The following is a 24,164-nucleotide window of genomic DNA, read 5'->3' as shown; positions in this document are numbered from 1 at the left end:
ATAGTCTAGATTCTTCTCCCACTTGTGTCCCGGGTCTGTCCCCGGGACCTTCGAGTGAGAATCTCCCTTCGGTGGGCACCGCTTCGGACGTCTCCGGACCTACCCCGGGGGACACGGCGGCAGGCAATAATCAGGCAATGCGCAGGAGGTTCATAGCTTTATTGCATGGAGGAGTCCCCCGAGCAGTTCAGGGCGTTGTCTTATATAGGGAGGTTCTTCCGGGCTGCCATCCTAACCCGCCCCGAGGGCGAGGCCTACCACCCGATTGGATCCAGCCCACCCGACCAATCCCGTGGGCTCACAACTCCTCTATGGGAGCCGTGTCTCCCTCGGATTGGTGGGCTGCCACTCCCGGGGAGGCCCCTATCCGCCCAGGCGCCTAGGACCGACCCCCGTCACACTTGGTTTTTCTTCTGTGAATAGTTTAGTCAAACTCTTGAATTATCATGGACCTCATTATGGAGGCTCTTCAGTATTCTAGGTTTTTAAATGATGCACATGGTGTCATCTGCAAGGAGGAGCCTCTAGAGAATATTATATTCTATTGACAAACCCTTTTCTGAGTCAAGTCAACAGGCATTTGTTTTGTGGCAGGCACTGTGCTAAGTGCCTGGGATACAAAGAAAGGCAGAAATAGTCCCTGCTCATATTCTGATGGGGGATACAACATACAAACTATCTTCAGGGTATACTGGAGACAATCTCAGAGAAAAGCCACTAGCATTGAGGGGGACTGGGAAAGGCTTCTTGTAAGGTTAGAATTTGAGCTGAGACTTGAAAGAGCCAGGAGATGGAGATGAGGAGGTAGAACATTCCAGGCATGGGAGATAAGCTGTGAAAAGGCACAAAGTTGGGAGATAGAGTGGCAGTGGTCTGTATGAGGAAGGCCAATGTTAACTGGATCACGTTTGATTGTAAAGGACTTTAAAAGCTGAATAGGATTTTATATTTGACCCTGAAGGTTCTAGAGAGCAGCTGGAGTTCATTTCATAGGGCAGTGGCATGGTCAAACCTATTCTTTAGGAAGATCACTTTGGCAGCTGGGTGGAAGACAACCTTGAGTGGAAAGAGACTTGGGCCAGGGAGACCAGCCATAAGGCTCTTTCAGTTGTTCAAAAGTGAGGTGATGAGAACCTGTCCCCAGGTGGTGATGTCAGAAGAGAGAAAGGTACATACAATTATCCCTTTCACAGATCAGAGGTTAAGGGTACACTGGCTCCACAATTTGGAAAATCTGTATAACATTTTTTGGCCCTCCCTTCATACTAGAAAAGAAGTCCAAATTATTTTCTTTTATGGGGTATTTACCGTACTTTATTGTATAATTTGGGTTAAGTATTTGACCATAGGCTCTGTGTCTCCTGTTGGCCTTTGTAGATGGTCTGCAGCTTCTGCAAAACTCTCAAAAAAATTCCTATTTAATTTCTTAGGCTGAAATCATGATGGGGAAAGTTGCTATGTAGAAGGGATATCTGTATATGAGAGATGTGAAAGTTGAAATGATGAGACTGGCAATGGATTGGATATGTAGAATGAGTGAAGAGCTAAGAGTGACACCAGGGTTGTGAGCTTGGGTGACTTGACTTATTGACATATGCATGGGAGGCACCTTGTAGAAGGGGACCTTTTGAGATGGCATTTTGCCCTATGAAATAAAATTGTGTATGGTCAACACAAAATAAACAGTGGCATTTTGTATTCTCTACACTTTATGGTTGTATGACCACAAAGGAGTGGTCTGCTTTAGACTACCATTTGCCTGTCTATTGCCTTCTTACCTTTCATCAAATAAATATGCCTTTGATATGTCTGTGAATTATTCTCACAAAGATTGTAAGGCGAGAAAGGAGGCAAATGGATCAACACTTGCTGATATTTATTTGTCTTTTTTTTTGGTAGTAATATCTATGCTTAAGATATGGTTAATTTCTTTTGTGACATTTGGTGCTTGCCAGGCCCAGCACCTCTCAGACATTTCTCAAAGAAAGTATTCATGAAATATAGATGTGAAATTTCTGTGTGCTCTGCAAACCTCTTTCATTTCATAATTTTGAGCCACATTTTCTGATGTATTTTTGATGTTCTCCCATGTTTCTGCCTTTGTATTGAAGTCACTGGGCATTAAAAGTATATATTGATTAATCAAAGTTCTGAATTACAGATCATTATCAGTTACTTCCAAGATCCTCTCAGAGAGCATGGAAATGAATTTGAGTAAGAATAAAAGGTTAGCTAAGGACACAAGGTTAGTATTTGACATCCACATAGCCCACATTCCAATCTTTATCATGTGTATTTGTGAGCTGCAAAGTCCTATTTCACTGATGCAGCATTTAACATGTAAATACAAGAACGGGGAAGATGGAATATTGATGTGTTACCCTGAAGCAGCCACCAATAAGAATAATCCTACAGAAGAGACTATCCTAAGTTGAGGGTATTCCATGGGTACACATCTGATAAAAAAGAACTCAGCGACATGACATAATTCATTCAAACATATAATAAAATAACATAGAGAACTATTAATAAAGCACTTCCCCTAGAAACCAGGACTGCACATATGTGTGTGTATGTATGTACACATACAATTTTATGTGTGTGTGTATATATATGAGCACACATATAAAACTACAATATATAACATGCAATGTGTGTATATATGTACATATGTTGAAAGGCAAGAGAGTTGGGGGAGCTAGTTCAAATGTGAAAGAATTCACTTAGACCTTCTCTGTAGCCATTGGGAGCTTTATTGATGCAAAAACAGCAGGCCTGAGATTTAACAAGGAGCTAAACAAAGGCAGTGATATAAGAAAAGAGTCAAACTTATATAGGATGATTTTAGGGTTTCCTTATAGGAGTTGGAGATCTAGGGTAAGTCTGGCAAGATAAAGACACAGGATGAGGATGATGGACACAAGATAAAGGAGATAAGGAAATCTCATTCCCCAGGATGGGGTGGGGACAAGGAATTTCATGGTCCAGGATAAGGGGGAAGTTTTATGGTATTCCAAGATAAGGGGAGACTTTGAAGCACCAGGGAAAGAGCAACTCAACTCTTAGAGTGCCTTTGTATCTAGACTTTAGGTGGCCTTTAGAGGATGAATCAGTGAAAGGGCAGCTCAACCTTTAAGGCACCTTTCTGTCCACATCATATATATGCATAGAGCTATTAACACATATGTGCAGGGGTGGTTTACATCTCCACTGCAGGGTGACCAATGCTGTCTGCTCCAGTGGATCCTACTCCCTGACTGTCTTGAGGGACAGTCTCTGTCCATGCAGTCTCTGCCAGTTTTGTAGTTCCTGCAGACAGATAGGCAGGTGATTTCTTGTGAGCCTTGCTTGATGCCATTCGCACTCAGTTGCTGCTCCCTGTTCCTGCTGGTCACTAACAGCTGCATCTATACTGGTCACAAAATAATGGACAACTTTGCCTTAATTCAATTTTCAGATGGACTCCTTGTTGGAGGCACTAACTCATTGCTAAAAAATGAAGAGTAAACTCCACTATTCTCAATTCCAGTTTAAAGTCCAGGGGTTTTTTATTCTAGCTCTCTTAGAAAGGCAGGGGACCTTACACTAGGAGAAAAACCCCTCTGTGGTTGTTTCTCTTCCACAGCAAATGTTCCTCTGTTCTCAGTCTTGGTTATAATGGCTCTACCTTCTTTCAATGGAGTCTTCACTCCAATTAGCTAATTCTTCCATACTCAGAACAGACCTAGATTACTGGTGCAATAAGATTTGTCAGGATATAGAGAGATAATTTTTCCAGAGCTAGGTCCAGCAAATAGGCTGTGTCCTTAGCTCGGCATAGCAATAATCCATTGCATTTACCCCCTAGATGATCTCATCCTCTGGAAAAATATATTCCTTTGACCAGCACCAGATGTTCTCCCTTTTTTCCAGGGACCTAAGATGCAGAAGCAGCCTACATACTGCAGCAGAAAGTGATGTTACACTTTTGACACCTGTGTAACTACTAAGTGAACTGAACCAGAGGCTTCACTCCTATTCCTGCCATGCTAATTCTGGTTCTGTACCACACTGAATAATCATAAGGCTCCACGACCCTTATGCAACAATTCTAATGATTTAAGAACTGTTCCCGTGGGACTTAAGAGCACATGTATTGTCCCCCAAATGCCTGCACTCATGTGCCAAGACCTAAGGATGATGGTGTTGTGTTCTGCCTTTTTGTGGTTTTCAGGCTTATAAGCCCTAACCCTACCCCAGCAAGTCAAGCCCTCCTACTTGGGAGGGGGGTAACTTTGGTTTGCAAACCCATTTTCTACACTCTGAAAGTAATTAAACTGCTATTTGATTCTTGACTCTCCTGTCTCTGGCCTGTTTTGGTCAGCTCTGGCCACCCACAGGTTAGAGACCAGTCTGGTACATTTAAAATTATTTTGACAGGTTCTAAGTTTGTTTTTTCCCATCTCATTTTAAATATCAACTTCCTGGTCATTAAAGACAAGAGGGTCTCAATCAGAAACCTTAATCTTCTTTAGAGTTAAAAAGTGCTAGTCCCTCTCTAGAAGGATGGTAAGATTTTTGACATAAATGGAGATGCTTGGAAGAAGGGTGGGTTTTATGGGGTGCTTGTGCTTGGACCCCAGTTCCAAGATCACATTTGTCCCTAGCTTCAAAACTCTATCTCTGACAGTTTCCCCCTCAGCCCAAGGATACTCTGCCTAGCAATAACTCATAAGCAGGCCCCCAGTTAAAAAAACTATCTTTCCCCAGCAAAAGAACAAGCTGATCTCTGAAGAAATTCTCTTGGAAAAACAGTACTATTTTGTAACCACAGAATTATCATGCATTGATTCCCAAAATTATCATAGTCAATTCAGAGGTTGACTCATACACGTCAAGTCTTAAGGCTATCTTGCTATAGATGTAACAGACCAAAAATACATCCCTGAGAAATCCCTTCCCGAGTTTCCAGTAGTAAATGATGCCTGTGACCAAGGATGTAGATTATCACCTAATTAGCATATTTTCCAGATAATCCACTACTCTTCCTATACAAGCCTTAGCAACATTCCTATTAAGTTGCAAGTTCCTTAAGGAATGCAAGTTCTTTAAGGAGTTCTGCCTGCTATATTGGTGTTACAATAAACCCTTGCTACCTTGCTTTAAGAATGAATGCTTGAGTCCCCGAATTCATTCCAGATGATCTTGTCCAGTACTCTGGTCTTTGGGGGTGGGGGGAGCCCCTGAACCTCTCAAACTGTATCACTGCTGGATATATAAATTGAACAGTCATCTGCATAGAGAGGTAAATGAACTGATGAGGTCACCAAGAAGGAAAGACAGAGAAAAGGAGAGAGACCCCACCATCACAACCCTAGAAAAACACCCACAGTTGGTGGGCAGGGGATATTATCTATGACAGACAACAAAGCCTAAGAAGAAGCAGTTAACAGGTAGGAGGGGAACAAGCAAAGAGCAAATGAGGAAGGAGAGAATATCCTGGAGGAGGTCTGACTGACCATATAAAAAGCTGTAGAGAGGTCAGGAAAGATGAGAACTGGAGTGCGAGGGGAGGGGTGGAGAGAAGCACTCCAGGATAAAAAGGCAGTGTAGCATAGTCCTGTGCAAGATTTGGGATTAGAAAGACCTGGCTGGTTTCAGGACTTTTCTCAGGTGGAACTTCCTTATCTGTAAAATAAAGAGGTTAGAATAGATGATCTCTGAAGCCTCCTCCAGCTCTAAATCTATAATCCTATGATTTAGCATCGAAAAGATCATTGATAGCTTCGGAGGGACCCGTTTAAACCAGATAACGGGGTCTGAAATCAGATTGTAAGGTGATGAAGGCAGTGGATTCGGTGACTCCAGTGGCTGTCAGAAGGCAGCCCTTTAAGTTGAGCTATGAAAGTGGGGGTGGCTGCGTGGAGAGCTTGAGGGGATGGCGGGAACAAATGTAGGGTTTTTTTTAAATAATGGGAGGGAGCTGGGCATGTTTGAGGCACTAGGAAAGGAGCCGATGCATACGGAGAGGAGAAAGAGAGGCAGAGAAAATCCCGGGGGGGACAAGCTCCTTGGAGAAGACATACGTATACAGAAGCGGTTTTGATGAGCAAGAGACGGGGGAGCTACCTAAAACGAATCAAGCAACCTCAATTTCTTAATCAGGCAAGCAGAGAGACGAAAACAAGAAGCTTAGGGAATCCTCCCACTGGATATTGAAACTGTAGGTGGGGCAGGGGCCGGCCACCGAGATGTCCAATCCTCCCCGCCGCCTAGAGCGGCCGCGCGGCCCCTGCGGGCCTGAGAAGGCGCAGAGACCCTCGCTTCCGGTCAGAGATTTCGGGCTCGCGGGGGTCGTCTCTGCAGTGCAGGGTGAGTCGGGGATGGCTTAGGCCGGGGGAGGGGATGGAGGGTGAGCGCCCCGGGGACCCTTCCGCGCGCGCGCCTGGACTTCCCCTGCCCTGCCCCCGGGGAAGGAGGGGCGGCTCCGTCCCCGGCGGCCAGGCTGGGCCCGGCGTCCCGGCAGGGGGCGGGCCCCGAGGTGGGGCTTTGGGCGCCGGGGCGGCCCCACCGGGGAGCCGCTGCAGCTCTGGGTCTTGGGGGCCGGGCTGGGCCTGCCCTCCGCAGGCGCGCGGACACACGGACACGCGCGCCCCGCCTCTCACCGTGATGCTCGGCTTGGACTCCGGCGCCAGCTGCGAGGGCGTGCCCAGGGATTTCCCGCCGAGCCCCAGCCTGCTCTGCTGCGAGCCTCCACCCCTGCTGATCCGCAGCCGCCCCCCACCGCCACCCCAAACTCCCGCTGAGCCCCGGCCCTAGCAGAGTGCCCGTGTGACCCCCGGCTGGAGCCAGAGTCCCCGCCAGACATCAGACCCTCGACCAAGGGGGCAAGCTAGTGTTTAGTAATAACATACATGTGTGTGCTTATAGACAGGCACTTAACATGTATTAAAATGTATATATAAAATGTGCCTAGGTGGTGCCGTGGATAGAGCACCAGGGCAGGAGTCAGTTCAGATCTCACCTCAGCCACTTGACGCTCACTAGCTGTGTGACCTTGGGCAAGTCACTTAACCCCAATTGCCTCATCCTGGGTCACCTCCAGTCATCCTGATGAATATCTGGTCACTGGATTCAGAAGACTCTGCAGGAGAAGTGAGGCTGGTGACCTGCACAGCCTTCCCTCACTCAAAACAAAGTCAAGTGCAAGTGTTTGACTTCAACAACTGGGGAAACCAAGAGAGGCTTATTAGCCATGGCTCTTGAACTGAACTTTGAAAGGAGTTTGGGAGTTCCGAGATGGCGAAGTGGAGAGGGAATACCGACTGTAAAGGACAGCAGCAAAGTGTCAGAGGAGATACAAAGCTTAGAGCACTCTTTCCAGGCTCCCTTAGTAGGGCGATAAAAGACACAGATAATTGCAATACAAAACTTTTCATGATAAATGACTTAGAATGGGTTGTGAGTTACTAAGCCCAAAGTATAGAGAAAAGATGACTCAATGCTAGAGGCACCCCCAACTCCTAAAGAGATCCCTTTGAACAAAGCTGACTGTCCTCAGTTTCTGGCTCTCTGGGTTCATGTCTGCTCCAAAACAATAGCTTATGAGCCCATATTGATGTGAGTATATTTACTAATCATCTAGAGGACATAATTAGTTCAAGGCAAAGGCATTTATTGAAACAACATAATTGGAAGAGTATTGCTGAAATACTTCCCTCATAAATCTGAGGAAAATTCTTTCAAATACACTATCAGTGTAGAGACATGTAAGTAACATGTGGACATGGTATTTATATGGAGGGGAGAACCTCTGATACTGAGGTCTTTGTAGCGTCTCCAGTGAATTGTGTGGTGACACAGATCCGCATCTTTTCGGTTCTACCTCTTCTCAGGATATTAGCCTATTTTGCTGGCTCTCCTATGGTCACTGTCTTGCCACAGACACCCTTTCTCATGCTCTGTCAAACTCAACCTATTTTTTATCTTTACACTTGTTCTTCTGACTTACTATTTCTGTCTTTGATATTACCATTTATTTACCCAATCTCCTATCTTCAAAACATCAAGGTTATCTTTTGTACTTCTCCCTCACATTCATTTAATTGTCAAATTCTGTCAACCACTTCCACATCTACAACATTTAGTATCTATTCCCTTCTCTATCCCCTGAAACAGGACCTCATGCTCTCTTGCCCAGTCTATTCTAAATCTTAAAATGCTATATACTGTGATATTTTAATGTCTCTCATCTATAATAGATTTACTATCTACTGGCACATGTCACAACTCACCCATACTTTCTCATCCCATGTGATTCTTGTCTATGTACAGAGCTGTAGAAGTGTGAGTTTGTCACTTATTGTTTTAATGACTGTAATATAGGGGAATTAGACTTATTCTGCTTAATCTCAGGGTCCTGAAACAGAAAGAATCAGACTTTCAGAGGCAGATTTCAGTTTAAAGGAAAGAAGAACTTTCTAACAATTACAACTCTTCCCAAATGGAGAAAACTGCCCTTAGAAGGATGTGGTTTGTTAGTGGAAGTCATAGGATCACAGACCTTGAGCTAGAACCTCTCATGTTACAGATGAAGTTGGAGGCGGGATGATTTGACCAAGTTCACACAATAATGAGATCAGATAGAGGCTGATGACAATTTGAGAATTACAGATTTAGATCTGGAAGGTATGTTAGAAGCCATGGAGGTCATCTACATGTGAGGAAATTGACCCCCAGAGAGGTTAAGTGCTTTGCCCAAGGTCATACAGGTATTGAGTAGCAGAAGTGAGATTCAAACCCAAGTACTCTATATCCTAGGCTATGACCCCATATATACCACAGTACCTCCTATATTATAGAGGAAGCTTTTATTCCAGTATGAGTTGAATTAGATTCACCGTGCCATGTTTTCTTCTGTGATTCTATGGTTATTGTTACACGAACCTTCTAACAAATACAGTCCTAGAGACTGTAGATAGTCATAGAGTATCAGAGTTGTATGGGACTTTACAAATTATTTTTTTGATTACTGATTGATTATTTGGTTGCTTTACAGATGGGAAACTGAAGCCCGAAGAAGGGCTTTCTTATGGTCACACAGTGAGTTAATTTTTGAACTGGCACTAGAACCTAGATGTCCCGATCCACAGAATCATATGTCTGTCCTTGGAATCATGGACTTGTAAGATTATTGAGGTGAGAAGGAATTTAGAGACTTTGTAGTACATTGTTTCCCAACCGCTGGCTCACAGCAAATTGTTATTGGTTACCCTCTTCTGGGGAAGGACCTTTGCTGTTGGCATCAATGATCTTGATGTAGCTCCTGTAGTAAGCTTTGAAAGACCAGTACATTAGGAGCAGGCCTTCACAGGCTTGCTATAGGGAGACCTGAGTCTGCTAATATGGATTCAATACAAGAAGTATTCATTAAGCATCTACTCTCTGCCAGTCACCATTCTAGGCACAGGGAGTGCAGAAACAAAAATGAAACAGTTTTGCTTTTGATGAGTTTGCATTTTATTGGGGGAGAACAATGTATGTATGCAGAAAATTAAATACAAAATATATGTAAAACAATTTGCAAGAGAACACTATCAACTAGGGATCAGAATAGATTTTCTATAGGACATGGCACTTTGAAGGAAGTTTAGGATCTTAGAAGATAGAGATGGGGTTTCCCAACTCTCTAATATTCCCCTTTCTACTTTAAAAACAGCCGGCCTGCCTGGGTTCCATGGCTTTCTTTGTGGGACTTTGAGCATTTTTTGAGGCGTTTGAAGATTTTCTGGTTCATGGATGGTTGAGGAAATCTTTTGGAGACAAGAAGTTTTAAAAATTGCCTTAGAAAGACCTGATAAAGTGATGTAGGCAGTGAGGAGAGGACTTTTCATATTTTGAGGGATGATAGAGTCTGGAAATTTGGAATCTGTCCTGGTCTCTTCAAAGTTCCTTCCCCTCCAAATCTTCCTAGGTTCCTGCCTATTACACCACAGGAAGGCCAAGAAAATTGATAATGGAGGCTGAATGCCTGTCATCCAGGCCCCAGGTGAGCAGTCTTTTACCTGATTGTTTCAGACTCAACGTGGCCTTGATTTCTTTCCTTGGCCAGTAGTTTCTCTGTTGGTTTCTTTCCTCTTCAGGGACCTGATTCCAAATACCCTTTCCTTGAAGCTTATACCAAATCTGGGGATGATAAACACTATGGACTATACCCCAAGTTTCTAGACTGCCCCCAGTATATATACACACACGCGTATGTCCCTTTTGCCCATACAACTACAGAGTTTGAAGTCACTGCCCCAGACCCTCTTTTTTTTTAAATCATTGTAGCTAGAATGAGGGATTTTGCTTCTTTTAGGATTTGGAAAATATTTTTGAAAGTCCTGTCCCTCCCAAAATGTGACTATCCTCACCCCATCAACCCCAGCCCTCCGCTGAGAAAGGGATTTACATATTCTTTTCCTTCCAGCTCAACACAAACATGTATAAACTGGACACCATCCACATTCTTAGATATAGCTAGATGGGTTCACACACTCAGTTTTGCCCCCTTCCCTTCTTCTCACCTTTGGTCAGAGAAGTGGGACTGTACCGAGGCAGCAACAGGAGCGTATCATTTCAGGCATTAATGATATTCGAGGATGTGGCTGTTTACCTCACCAGAGGTGAGTGGAACTGTCTGGAGCCTGCTCAGAAGAGCCTTTACAGGGATGTGATGCTGGAGAATTATGAGAACATGATCTCATTGGGTAAGTTCTTTCCTCTGTCTCAGTTCTAAGATTCTTTGCTTCCTGTTTGGTAAATAGCATTGGGGTCTGATGGGCTATTTGTATTTGTTTGAAATGTTCAGAAATCAGAAATCACTAGTCTTCTTGAGACTCAACATAGGATATTTTTGTTCTGTTTTCCCATTCCACAAGCCTAGTCTGCTGAGAGCTGAAAATGAGCAATTTCTGTAATGATCCCTGGAATTATAATTTTCTGTTCTTCAAGTTCCTTAGAGGAAACCCAGCTTTTCTACCTCAGTTCAAGAATTCTTCTTGTTGTCCATTGGAAATGTTGAAGGCACCACCATCTGTCCAATCACTTAGGTTTATAACCATGGTTTCATCCTTGACTCTTTCCTTTTCCTTATCCCTCATATCCAATCAGTATTATGCTGTATATGCAATCAAGTCTTGCTGCCCTGAGTCTCTGGGAGGCCCTTTGCCCATCTGCCCTTCAGCCCTGTGACCCCTCTTCCAATTTCCTGCTCTGAAGGTGGCTTGTGTACCCCTCACCTAGTTCTTTTGAGGCTCTGGGAGCCAGTGGGACATAATGTAGTTAGAAGACCTAGGTTTAAATCCTGCCTCTCCTTTTCAATATCTGTGTGAGCATGGTAAGGTCACTTAGTTCCTCTGAGCCTTGGTTTCATCATCTGTGAAATGGGGATAAGGCCTGTAGTACTTACCTTACAGAATGATCAAGTGAGATAACGGATGTGTCATGCTTTGCAGACTTTAAAGTCCATCAGATAGTGTTGTATAAACATCAGATACTATTATTGCTCCTCTTCTCCCTTACCCTCTTCCCAGTCTTCCTGAGGCCTGCCTCTCTTAGATGCCATCATGGGACAAATGAGAACGATGTCTAGAAGCCACCAAGAACCCTAACAGTAGAATATAAGCTCCTTAAGGAGCTTATGTTTTGGTCCTTGTTTCCTTAGATTTCGTACAGTACCTGATACATAGTAGGTGCTTAGAAATACTGATGAGTTTGAAGATTCAATCTTCACTTGATCTTTTGCGTTTTTCTTCTTTTCTCCTTTCACACTAAAGCCACCTAGTACAGGTCTCTATCACTTGGCTTCCTAACTGATTCCTAATTCCTAATTCCCTTCAGCCTTTCTCCTCTCTAATCCATCCTCCACACAGCTTCCCAATTGTTCTTCCTAAAACAATTTTGTGATCCTGTCACTCCTCTGCTCTAGTGGCTCCCTAGTACTCCAGGATAAAACATGAATGCCTCTCTTTGGCATTTAAAGCCTTTCACAGTCTGGTTTCAGCCTGGCCTTCTAGATTTATTGCTGATTACTTGGCTTTCCAGGCAAAGTAGTCTGTTGGTCAGTTTCCTGTACCTGACATTCCATCTTGGTACCTTTGCATAGTCTATTCCCCATGACTAGAATTCATCCATTCCCTTTTAGCCTCAATCTGATAGAATCTGTCCCTAGGTCCAGGGCTCAGCTTAGACTGCTTCTTGCAGGATGCTAATCCTGATCCTCCGTACTTGTTAAGGTCTCCCTCTGCCCATCCTCATGACTTCATATCTGTCTTGTATGTATGTTATGTTTACCTTTCTGTGTATATGTTCCCCATTCCATAGATCATAAGCTCCTTGAAGACAAGGGCTTCTTATTTTTGTCTTTGTATCTTCAGCACCTAGCATAGTTCTTTACAAATAGAAGGACCTTAATAAATGCTAGTTGAATTAAATGTGCCTAGAGGTGAGGATTTCCCATCCTCTTAGTTGGAAGAGAACACATGAACTATTTGTTTTCTGTGCTCTGACTTCCCTTTCCTTCCTTCTTTTGTTCCCTGAAGCTTCCCACATGGAAGTGTAGTCCTTAGAGGGCATGCAGCATGTTCTTAAACCTTAGCAGAATTTCCCTAGCCTGATGTTTATAGCCTCTCCCCTCCTATTCTTTTAGAGATTCAAAGTCTGGGACTAAGCTGGGGGCATCTCTTTGTATTCAGGACAAACTACCAGACACCATTTCCTTCCTTATGAGCAGGATTTCCAGTATCTAAACCTGATGTGATCTCTCAGCTGGAGCGAGGGGAAGAGCCATGGGTTGTATACACACAGGAGAAAGTGACCTTGAAAGGAGATTGTTCAGGTGAGTGTATGAGAACCTTTCCTTCATTCAGTTACTGAACAGGCTTTTCTTTATTGAGCATCTCTTATGTACTTTGTAGGGTATTAGGCGATTGTTAGACAGGTTTACTGTAATTAGAAGTGACAGTCTCTGGGGAAGTAGAATAGGAAAAATGAACTCTTCAGAGAATAAGTGAAAGCAGTGTACAGAGCCATACCAACCTTGCTTATGTCCACAGGGGCTGAGGAGGTGAAGCCTTAGAGTAGTCAGAGCAAAGGAAGCATATGCAGGGCAAGCTCCTAATTCAGAAAGTCATAGGATTAAAGGATTTAGAGTTGGCAGCAACCTTAAAGGCCATCTTGGCTAACTCCTTCATTCTATAGGAATTGAGGTTAGGTGAGAGGTTCAGTGGCACTTGTGTACATGTTATGTCCCCCAGGATAATATAAACTCATTAAGGCCAGACATGGTTTAATTTGTATTTTTATATCCCAATGCCTAGGAATAGGAATAAAGCCTGGACTTGTGCTTTTATTGGTACAGAGAACCTCTGAATGAGCAATTGCCTTCAGCAATGCAGGCAGACACATTCTGTGTAACTTACAGTCTTGCCTAATGTGCTGAAAGGCAGGTGCTTGATAAAGGTTGACTTGAATTATGTTGTTTGCACCCTCCATGCCATCCTCTTTGGGCTTCCCACTTTTAACAGACCTACCTTCTTTGTTAGATAGCTATATTGTGGCTCTGTTTTAGCTCTGGCATCTGATCCTTGGCATGCCTTGGTCTTGGAGGTACTAACTGCTGTGTTTAACTCTGAGACTTGCCAACTACATGACCTGAAGTCACTTAGCCCCTCTGACCCTTGTGTCTCCATAATGGGGATAGTAAATAAATAACAAATAATGTGAATAAATTAGTAATAATACAACCTATGCCATAAGGTTGTGGGAAAAGGGCTATGCAGATCTTAAAGTGCTCAGTGTGTATGAGCTGTTAGGATCACTAGATGTTCATAAAGTGGTGGTGTCAGGTCATATCTTGGCCTCCCAGTGGCAAGTGGCTTTTTAATAATGACCACCTAGATAACCAACACTGCCCTCATTCAACCCCAGTGACCTTTTCAGAGCTTTATCTGAGAATATTCACAGAAAACTTTGTGTGAAGATTTCTCTGTTGAGATGTTTTGTGCTAAAATTCTTAGATGTCCAAAAATACCTACAGCACTGGTCTGTCTTGCCCCACTGCTTTCTTAGTCTGAGTTCTTGTCACCAAAAAAAAAACCAAACCAAAACTAGTACCTGTGTGAGTCTGTAGGACAAGTTATTTAGCCTTCACATCCCTTTCAGCTTTAGGGCCTAGGATCCTGGGGATATCCTCTCATTCCTCACCTTTGGCTTTTGACTTTGTGTTTCTCCCTAAAGACTGAGCACAAGGGAGTACACCACACTCATTTATTTTACTCAAATTAAACTAGACATACTTGGCACAAAAAGAAAAATGATAACCCTCAATAATTTTATGCCCCAGTGTGAGCCTGAGATGTGAATCTGCTCTCCTGAGGGGCAGAGAGAGGGGACATGGTGCAGAGCCAGCACCAGAGGAGAAAATAAAGGACAGGCTACCAAGCAGGAGACAGTGGCATCTCATTCAGCCTTGGCTTCATGTCCCACTGTAACCTACCTGGCCTTAGAAACAATCCTTAAACTGGAGTTACAGATCCAATCTATCTGCTTCCATACCTACTGTGTGTTAAGAGCAATTGAAGGTTCTTAAGGTAGGCCACCTTTCACTGTAGGTGATTATTACTTTAATCACTGATTTTAGAACTTGGTGCTTGAGTCAAAAATGATAGGAAAATTTTTTAATTACTATGACCTTATGTTACCCTCAGGATGACTTAGAATCAGAGTTTTAGCAAAAGGAGGGATCATAGCAACCATCTAGTGCAGCCTCTTCATTTCACTGGTGAAGAAACTGACTCTCAGAGGGTTTCCTGTTGGTATCCGCAGGAGCTGGTACTTCCTAAGCCATTGTTTGTTCATTCATTCGTTCGCTGGCTTTGCCACACAGCTACTGAGGGGCAGAGCAGAGACTTAAGCCCTGGTCTTGTCTGACTCAGCTGTCATTCAGGGCTCTCATCATGGTTGCCTACAGACCTTTGGAGTTGTTGAACAAGTACCAGAGGCCAGGGGTTTCCGGTATATCTTGTTCCCATAAAGGTTTTGATCAAGTGAGGAGATCTGCATTTGAGTCTTGTCTTCCACGCTTATTGTCTGTGTAACCATGGACAAATTATTCAACCTCTCAGCGCTTCAATTTCTTCATTTGCAAAATGGGTCTAAAAATACTTTCACTGCCTACCTCTCAGGATTGTTGGAAAGAAAATGCTTTGAAGGTCTTAAAGTGCTAGAGACATGTGAGTTATTACTCTTAGGCTGAGGAAGAAATGTGGTAGGTAAATAGATACTTAAAGTCAGGAAAATCTGGGTTCAAGTACAGGCTGTGACAGATCCTGGGTGTGAGTAAGGGTAAATCACTAAGACATTACAGAAGAGTAGCTGATCTGCATCTGTGAAAGAAGGTTCTACACCATGGGATTTGGTAACATTTGGTAACAATCATTTGTAACCATGATGAAGTTGCAGGTCTGGGAAAAAAGAATTCTTAGGTAACCAAAGGCCCTTCTTATGCCCAGGTGTCTGAATTTGGCAGCTGACCCAATCTTCTTTACATGTTTATCTCATCCTTCCTGACTTACTGAGACAGTGTGATAGACAGCTCTGGGGGTGGTTTGCTGTTGGTTTGGTTTAAGTATCGAATTTCTACCTCTCACAATTCCTAGAAACTTCTAGTGATGTTTTTTACTCTGGTACTCTAGCCAACTGGTACTCAAACTTTTTTGGTCTCAGAACATCTTTAGAATCTGACAAATTATTGAAGACCCTATTCCCAAAAGAGCTTTTGTTTTTATAGGTTACATATCTACCTATATTTACTCTATTAGAAATTAAAATGTCTTAATATAAGTATGAAAATGTTTTGACCTTGAAGACCCCCTGAAAGAGTCTTGGAGATCCCAAGAACTATTGCTCTCTACACCCTGTCATATTAGAGAACTCATCCTTTTACATTCTATGCATAGGCTTTGTGGCCTGAGTTTTCTTCTACTGAGTCTCTGAGAGACCTACTGTACGTGATCTGTACTAACTTTTAATATTCCATTTCACCCATTTTATATTTTAGCACTTTAATAGAGTATTTATATGAATTTAGTTCTGCTACTTACTTCCCCAGTCAGTTCCCATTAGTTAAACAAAATATATGGTTTCCATTATTTTCCTTGCTGACCTATGTATCTTGTATTAATCCTGAGAAATTTTGCCTCCTCCACATTAATTCTTCCCTATTGTCTTCCCAATACTTAAGTTTTACAGGTGTTTATCAAACAAAAGACTTGAATCAACAGAGTGTAGTATATAGAAAGCTAGCCTTAGGGTCATGAACACAAGTTTAACTCTTGTCTCTGACACATACTGGCCATTGTGACCCTATAAAAGTCACTTAACCTTTCATTGCTTCTAAACAACTTTCTAACACTGTATTTCAGAGAAGCTATTGACGTTTGTTGTCAGAAGAAGTTGTCTTATTCAGGAAGTCCCTCTATTCAGGTCTAACACCTCTCCCTATGCTTGTCCTTCTGAAGAACATATAAGCATAACACTGAATAGACAAGGTTTTAAGGAAGGACATATGTGACATTCTTGTTTTAAATAAGTTTTTATTGATGTCTTTGGTTTATGATCATAATTCTCAGCATCTCCATACAACATGTAGTTTCATATATACAATTTTACATATGTAGTTATATTTTAAGATAAAAAAGAGCAAAAAATCAATATAAGTAATTAATATGTTGAAAAAGTCTGAAAATATATGCAGTGTATAACATTTGGGCATCTTCCACTTCTGCAAAGGAGAAGAATGGGGGTATCTTCTCATATCTCTTTTAAGCTATACAAACTCCTTATAATTTTAATAAAAATAAATCTACTTTAAAAATAAGTTTAATTGATATCTTTTTTATATCACCATGGTTTTCTTTGGTGTCCTTCCCGTTAATTAGTTTTCCATTAATTCCATTAGTTTTCCACTAATTCTATTGGTTTCTTGGCTTGTCCTTCATAATCTGTCTAGACTACGGTTGCATCCATGCCAGATAAGTGCAAAATTATCCATTCCAGAGAGCCATTCCATATAACAAATAGTATTTTTTAAGACAAAAAAAAGAAGGGGAAAAAAATCAGGGTATCTGATCAGTACGTCAAAAACAAATCTGAAAATATGGACAGCATTTGTGGGAGTTCCTTCTTATATCTCTTCTTTCAAGCCCTGCTTGTTCTTTATATTTTTACAATATTCACTTTTGATTTTTTTGGTATATGATGGTTGTTTCCATTTGCATTGTTGTAGTCATTGTGTATATTGCTTTCTTGGCTCTACTCACTTTACTCTGCATCAGTTCATGTAGATCTTTCCATGCTTCTACATATTCATCACATTCATTATTTCTTACATCACAGTAATATTTCATTACATTTACATATCATTTTGTTTATCTTATTCCCTAATCAGTGGACATCTACTTTGTTTGTAATACTTTGCTGTCCCAAAAATGTGCTTCTATAAATATTTTGGCAAAGGAAACTCTGGGTCTAAAGTTATAGGCGTTTTAGTCACTTTATTTGCATGATTCCAAATTGCTTTCCAAAATGGTTGTCCTGATTTATAGCACCACCCACAATGTGCTAGTAATGCAACTCTCTAAATACTCTTCCTTAGCTAATTACCTTCTTAGTCATTCTGCCCACGGTTTCCAAAAGCTCCTTTTCCCTTATTCTCAGTTCACCTCTCTGATATTACTATTCATTGTTTATTATCTTTCAGCCCTTCTGTTCTGCACCTCACACTTCCTCCAGCTCTTATTCTCTGGCTTCACCCAAACTTGGTGTCTGTTATCATTTTCTTCATTTTATTTCTTTTTTCCATCCTCTACTGAGACTATAATGCTAGTGTTGAAATCTTTCAGCACCAAGTGTCCTAGGAGATTAGATTTGTCTCATTCCTATCCCTGTAATTTCTTTTCTGCTAGGATGAAGAGCAGGTAATATATATGCTTTAAATTCATTGTTACAGATTTTGAGACAAGGCCTGAGGATGAAAGGTTTTCTCAAAAGCAGAAAATGTCTAAGGAGATGGAATTGCAAGTGACTGCTTTGGAGAGATGTACAGGGCATCTTTCCCAGAAATCGAAATGTGAAGATAAAGATAAGTCAAAGAGAAATCAGGAATATCCAACAGAAGGACTGAGAAAACTTTTTTCACAGAAAAAGGGTTTCAAGCCAGTGACAATGATCCACCAGAAATCCTCCACAAGGGAGAGACATCAAGAATGTAATGAATTTCAGGAAAGCTTCAGAAAGGAGTCAAAGCCTGTTGGAAATCAAAGAATTCCTCCTAGAAGGAAAAGTCAGCCATGTGATAAAATGAGCCAAGACTTCAAACAGGATTCAGACCAAATGAAGGGCCAAGTGGAATTTACATTTTGTAAACCTAATGCATATCGGAAAAATTTCAGGCAAAGCTCAGCCCAATCTGGACATCATCAACGGAACTATGGAGAGAAACCCTATGAGTGTAATGAATGTGGAAAAACCTTCCGTCAAAGCTCAGCCCTTAATCTTCATCACAGAATTCATACAGGTGAGAAACCCTATGAGTGTAATGAGTGTGGGCAAACCTTTAGCCAGCTTTCTAACCTTAGCACACACCAGAGAATTCACACTGGAGAGAAACCATATGAGTGTAATGAATGTGGAAAAGCTTTCCGTCAGCATTCAGTTTTTATTCGGCATCAGAGAATTCACACTGGTGAGAAACCCTATGAGTGTAATGAATGTGGGAAAGCCTTTACTACCTGTTCATCCCTTATTCTGCATTATAGAATCCATACTGGAGAGAAACCCTATGAGTGTAATGAATGTGGCAAAGCCTTCAGTCAGAGCTCATCTCTTATTCTCCATCACAGAATTCATACCGGAGAGAAACCATTTAAATGTAATGAATGTGGACAAACTTTTAGCCAGTTATCAACCCTTATTAAACATGAGAGAACACATAATGGAGAGAAACCCTATTTGTGTAATGAATGTGGAAAATCTTTCCGTCAGGACTCTCAACTTCTATTTCATCAGAGAACTCACAATGGTGAGAAACCCTTTCAGTGTAATGTATGTGAAAAAGACTTCAGTGCTCGTGCATCCCTTGTTCAGCACCAGAGAATTCATACTGGAGAGAAACCCTATGAGTGCAGTGAATGTGAGAAAGCCTTCCGTAGGCGCTCAGAATTTATTCGACATCAGAGGGTACATACTGGAGAAAAACCATATGTGTGTAATCAGTGTGAAAAATCTTTCAGCGTACACTCTTGTTTTATCCGACACCAGAGAATTCATACAGGTGAGAAACCTTATAAATGCAATGAATGTGGGAAGGCCTTCCGTCAGAGCTCTCATCTTCTTACACATCAGAGAATTCACACCGGAGAGAAGCCTTTTGAGTGTAAAGAATGTAGGAAATCTTTTTGTCACAGAATATCCCTCATTCAACATCAGAGAATTCACATTGGGGAGAGACCCTGTGAAAAAGTTGTCACTTCATGACTTTCCCATTAAGAAGTAACTTGTCCAATTTATGTCCTCTTTCAGTATGTGGGGTGGGCTGCATTAGTCACATGACTCAGCCCCTGGAATACGTACCTTCTCTGAAATTAGAGGATGGATCACTGTGCAAACCCCTGATAGACTGAATCATACATTTCTATACCTTTATGTAGGCAGAGTCTGATTTGTGTACATGACAACATATTGATTGAAGCTCAGGAACTTTAATGGTAGTTTTCAGAAGAAGCAGCTTTGATGTCCAGAGACCCCACAGAAGCTCTCATCATTTGAAAATGACATAAACTGCTTCTCAGTTTTATTGTTTTGGCCCAGGTGCCTTTGGAAGGCTTTCCTGCTCCATGTAATTTGCTGCACACTTGGAGTTGAGGCCTGAGGTTGCCATCTGGGGTCACCTTAGTGCAGTTTAATAGTCCTTCCCTCCTGAAGACTTATTAAAATTCATGAATCCTCCATCTTTTTGGGGATTAAGGGTTTCTCACTCAGTAGCTCTTTGTATTTACTGATCTCTTTGGCAACTTTGAGTTGCTTTATGTTATTCAGAGCTTGGAACTTTATCTTAATTATCTGTTATATTCCCCCAGGGCCCAAAACCAAGTTCTGCATTTGGGAAAGATAGAGACTAGACCTATGATTTCATTGGTTAGTATTGGGAGCTTCTGGCAGGAATGTGGGTCAGTCCTGTCTTGTTTAGAACACTGAGATGTGAGGTAACTTGTAGTGACACAGATGATATACGTCAGAGGCAGGACTTGAACCAAGGTGTCCTGACTCCCAGCCAGCTTTCTGTCCTCTACACCATGGCTACTTCTAAACAGGGGGAGCAGTGAGGAAAGCATTGGGTCTGGGATCAAAAGACCTAGGCTTCAATCCCTGATCTGACCAGCAATGTGACTGACCATAAGCATGTCATTTAACCTTTTTGAACTTAAATGCCCTTAGATAATTGTAGACTAATTTATGTTAAATAGCTCTTCTTGTAAGACACAAATACTGTTTGTAACTACTATTTCATTCTCAACTTAGTGGGAATTCAGTCTGGTGACTTTCAAAAGCCCAAGGGAGTTGTTTTCAATTCAAAAAGCATTTATGAAATCCCTTTTGCATTTATTCATAGAATACTGGGCTAAGCTGAGGAAGACAGAAAATTTAGCTGTAATTAGGTCCTTGTCCCAAAGGATCCCTCAGTCTAATGTGGTACATATAATTATATATAAATGCATAATTAGTATATATTATTAGTTTGTGAAGTCTGGGGGTGGGAAAGGTAGATAGTTGAATTCAGCTAGTGGGAGGGATGGGGGAGGAGAAGATTCTACAAATGAAGAGTGCCATGAGGAAAAACTCAGGCAGGAGAGCATGGATTCTGTTAAGGAAGAAGGAAAGTAGTCTAATATGGAGAGTAGAGTATATGGATGAGATTAATGGGATAAGGCTGGAAAGTTTGAGTAATACAGGAATACGCAGGGTTTTAAATGCCAGGCAAAGAAATTTAAAGTTGGTATGTGCAAGTCAGAAGCCTTGGAAGGGTTTTGAGTAAAGGGGTGACTTGAGAAGGTGTCATGGCTTTCCTGTGCCTCAGGAAGATTATTCTGGCATCAGTATGAAGCAGGAAGTATTAGAAGTTAAAAGACTATTAGATCAATAAAGTGGGCCTGGGACTTGGTAATGAGGATTCCTGTGCAAATGGAGAAGAGGTACTATATGATAGGACTAATATCTACCAGGCTTCCTCTTCCCCTACTGTGCCTTCCATACATGAGTCAGGCCCCTGCCTCTCCTGAACCCCTAATATGGATTAGTTTTTCCCCAAAAGGTGACAAAACTGTCCCTGGGACCTCACTGACCCCTGCCTCCTTTGCGTAGCGTCTTGGTACCTTCTGGCTGTATTGATGTGGCTTCCTGGTTGCCTGCTATGGTGATCAGATTCAGAAGCTATGACCACCAGAGCTGAAACTAAGTGTCTCAGTATCCTTGCTGATATTGTTTCTGTGCTATATCTAAGTAAATCCCATTGGTTAATTGTTCAGTGACTTAAGAGTATCTCTTTCCAGTATTTCACCTAAAATAATAGCATCAGGTCCATCTTTACTAGGATTGATGCAAAAGAGGTTGCAGATATGGAATGGACATGAACTTTGACCAGATTAAATATGAGATATGAGTGAGAAAAGCTAGCAATAAGGTTTCAAACATGAGAGAATAGGTAAATGATAGAGATGCCACATATATAAATAAGAAAGTTAGAAAGATAAGCAAGTTTAATGGAACCTGAGGTGAGGTTGGAAGGGTCAAGCAGAAGCAATTGGCGAATATAGCAGCTAGAGCTGGAACACACTTCAGAAATCACCTAGTTCAGGGGTCTGTGAACTTGCTTTCTTTTAATATTTTTATAATTGTATTTTAGTATAATTTATTTGTTTTGTAATCTTACGTGTTTTACTTTATGCATGTAAAAACATTACTCTAAGGAGTCCATAGGCTCCACCAAACTGACAAAGGGGTCTATAATACAAAAAAGGTTAAGAACCCCTGATCCAGTTCAACCCTCCAATTTTACTGATAATGAAACAAGCCCATAAAGGTTAAAGGTCACACAAGTAATACAGAATAGAGCTAGGATTCAAATTGATCTTCTGATTCCATATTGAATATGTTTTTCATTTTCATTTACTCAGTAAAACTATGCTAGCACATCAGACTAATGAGTGTTCAGGGCAGGATGTTTGGAAGTCATCTGCATAGAAATGGTAGTTGAAATTCTATAGCACTTTATTTTTAAAATTGTAATGGCACCAAATAAAATGGACATCACTAGATTCATAGTAGAACAGAAAAAAGCTTGTACATGAAATTTTGAATCTTTATTATGTAGAGCTTTTTTTAAAAAAAAAAATGTGATCCACAGTTTTCCTTCTTGTCTGTGATTCTGACATTTCATCTTTTCAGAAAAAAATTATGAAAAAAGTTGTGGTAATCCTCTTTTTCCTTGCTTCTTTCTTTCCCTTTCTGTTTTCTTTATTTCTCCCTCCCTCCTTTCCTTCCTTTCTTTTTTTTTGCTATCCCAGGTACTCTACCTCCACCACAAAATATGTAACAAATATGCATAGTCAATAAGCAAATCCCTTCATTTTTACTATGTCCACAAATGTGTATCTAGTTCTACATCACTTTCAGGAGGTGGGCATACTTCATCATCAGTTCAGTCTTCTGGAATTTTAGTTGGTTATTTCATTGATAACAATTCTTAAGTGTTTCAAAGTTATTTTTCTTCACATTCTTAGTGTATATAAATTGCTCTGGTTTTGTTCATTCTGCATTAGTTTGTACTAATATTCTCAGGTTTCTCTGAAACAGACATTCCTCAGTTGATAGGCATACCTTCACTTTCTAGTTCTTTGCTATAACAAAAAGATCTGTTACAGAAATTTTTGCCTATATGTGTCCTTTTCTAATTTTTTTGATGTCTTTAGAGAATAAGCCTAGTAGTGGTGTTGATGGTTCAAAGAGTTTGCACATTTTAGTGACTGTTGAGGTATAATTCTAAGTTGTATTCTCCAATGGCAAGACCATTTCACAACCCCACCAACAATGCATTAGTGTGCTGGTTTTCTTATAGCCCTTCCAGCAATTGTCGTTTTCCATTATTGTCATTGTTACCATGGTTGGAGTGAAGTAAAACTTCAGAATTGCTTTAATTTGCACTTCTTTAATTATTAATGATTTGTAGCACTTTTTTCCATTTTTCTTGATAGCTTAGAATCTTCCCTTAAGAACTTCCCTTTCGTTTACTTTGACCATTTTTCTGTGGAGGTATGGCTCTTGTTTTTATATGTTTGAACCAATCTTTATATATTTTGGATATGAGACTTTTTGTTAAAGAAGTTTCCTGCAAAGATTTCCCACCCCCAGTTATCTGTTTACTTACAATTTTAGTTTTACTTGTTTAAAACTTTTTAAATTTTATATAATCAAAATTGTCTATTTTTTTTATCTTCTCTGTATCTTGTTGGTCTTCAACTTCCCCTATCCATGGTAGTGGAAGGTAATTTCCTTACTCTTCTAAATGTTTATGATAGTGCCTTTTATATCAAAGTCATGAAGTCATTTAGGTATTATCTTGGTGTATGACATGAGATATGTCTCTATATCTAGGTTTTGCTAGACTGCTTTTGGTTTCCCCATCAATTTTTGTTAAATAATGAATTATTTACCTGTGGGGTGATTGGGTTTATTATATATTATGCTACTGTATTTATTTGGTTTTATATGTTGTATACCTAATTTTTCTCACTGATCAGCCAAATGAATTTCATTATTTTTTCTAGCTCTCTGAGGTAATCTTTTGGTAGTTTGATAAGTATAACACTGAATAAATTAATTTGGGTACTATTTTCATTTTTATTATGTTGGCACATAAGAGAATTATTATTTCTTCAATTATATAGGTATGTCTTTATTTCTGTAAAGAGTGTTTTGTATTTGTATAGTTTCTGTTTATGTCTTTAAAACAAGTTTTTATTGTTGTCTCTTGTTTTTTTGCATCATCCATAGTTTTCCATAGAATCATTCCCTGTTACCCCTTACAG

The 24,164-nt window shown here is 40.9% G+C and overlaps 1 protein-coding gene across 3 annotated transcripts in view; it reads left to right on the top strand.

The window, feature by feature from the left end:
- Positions 1-19,688, top strand: part of LOC140500228 (uncharacterized) — a 39,641-nt gene extending 19,953 nt beyond the window's left edge. Inside the window, exons 1-6 of one of the 3 annotated variants that reach the window (XM_072602553.1) lie at positions 6,265-6,351; positions 9,038-9,177; positions 9,953-10,027; positions 10,604-10,730; positions 12,755-12,859; positions 18,032-19,688. In XM_072602553.1, coding sequence (XP_072458654.1) covers positions 9,995-10,027; positions 10,604-10,730; positions 12,755-12,859; positions 18,032-19,557 — 1,791 coding nt within the window. In that variant the 5' untranslated portion in view covers positions 6,265-6,351; positions 9,038-9,177; positions 9,953-9,994 and the 3' untranslated portion in view covers positions 19,558-19,688. Of the gene's footprint in view, positions 1-6,255; positions 6,352-9,037; positions 9,178-9,952; positions 10,028-10,603; positions 10,731-12,754; positions 12,860-18,031 lie in introns of those variants that run through there. The other 2 variants (XM_072602554.1, XM_072602555.1) reach the window with 2 other exon arrangements.
- The last annotated feature ends 4,476 nt before the right edge of the window (positions 19,689-24,164 follow it).

The sequence above is a fragment of the Notamacropus eugenii genome, chromosome 4 (genome assembly GCF_028372415.1).
Source record: "Notamacropus eugenii isolate mMacEug1 chromosome 4, mMacEug1.pri_v2, whole genome shotgun sequence".
Lineage (NCBI taxonomy): Eukaryota > Metazoa > Chordata > Mammalia > Diprotodontia > Macropodidae > Notamacropus > Notamacropus eugenii.
This window is presented reverse-complemented; position numbering and strand designations above follow the sequence as displayed.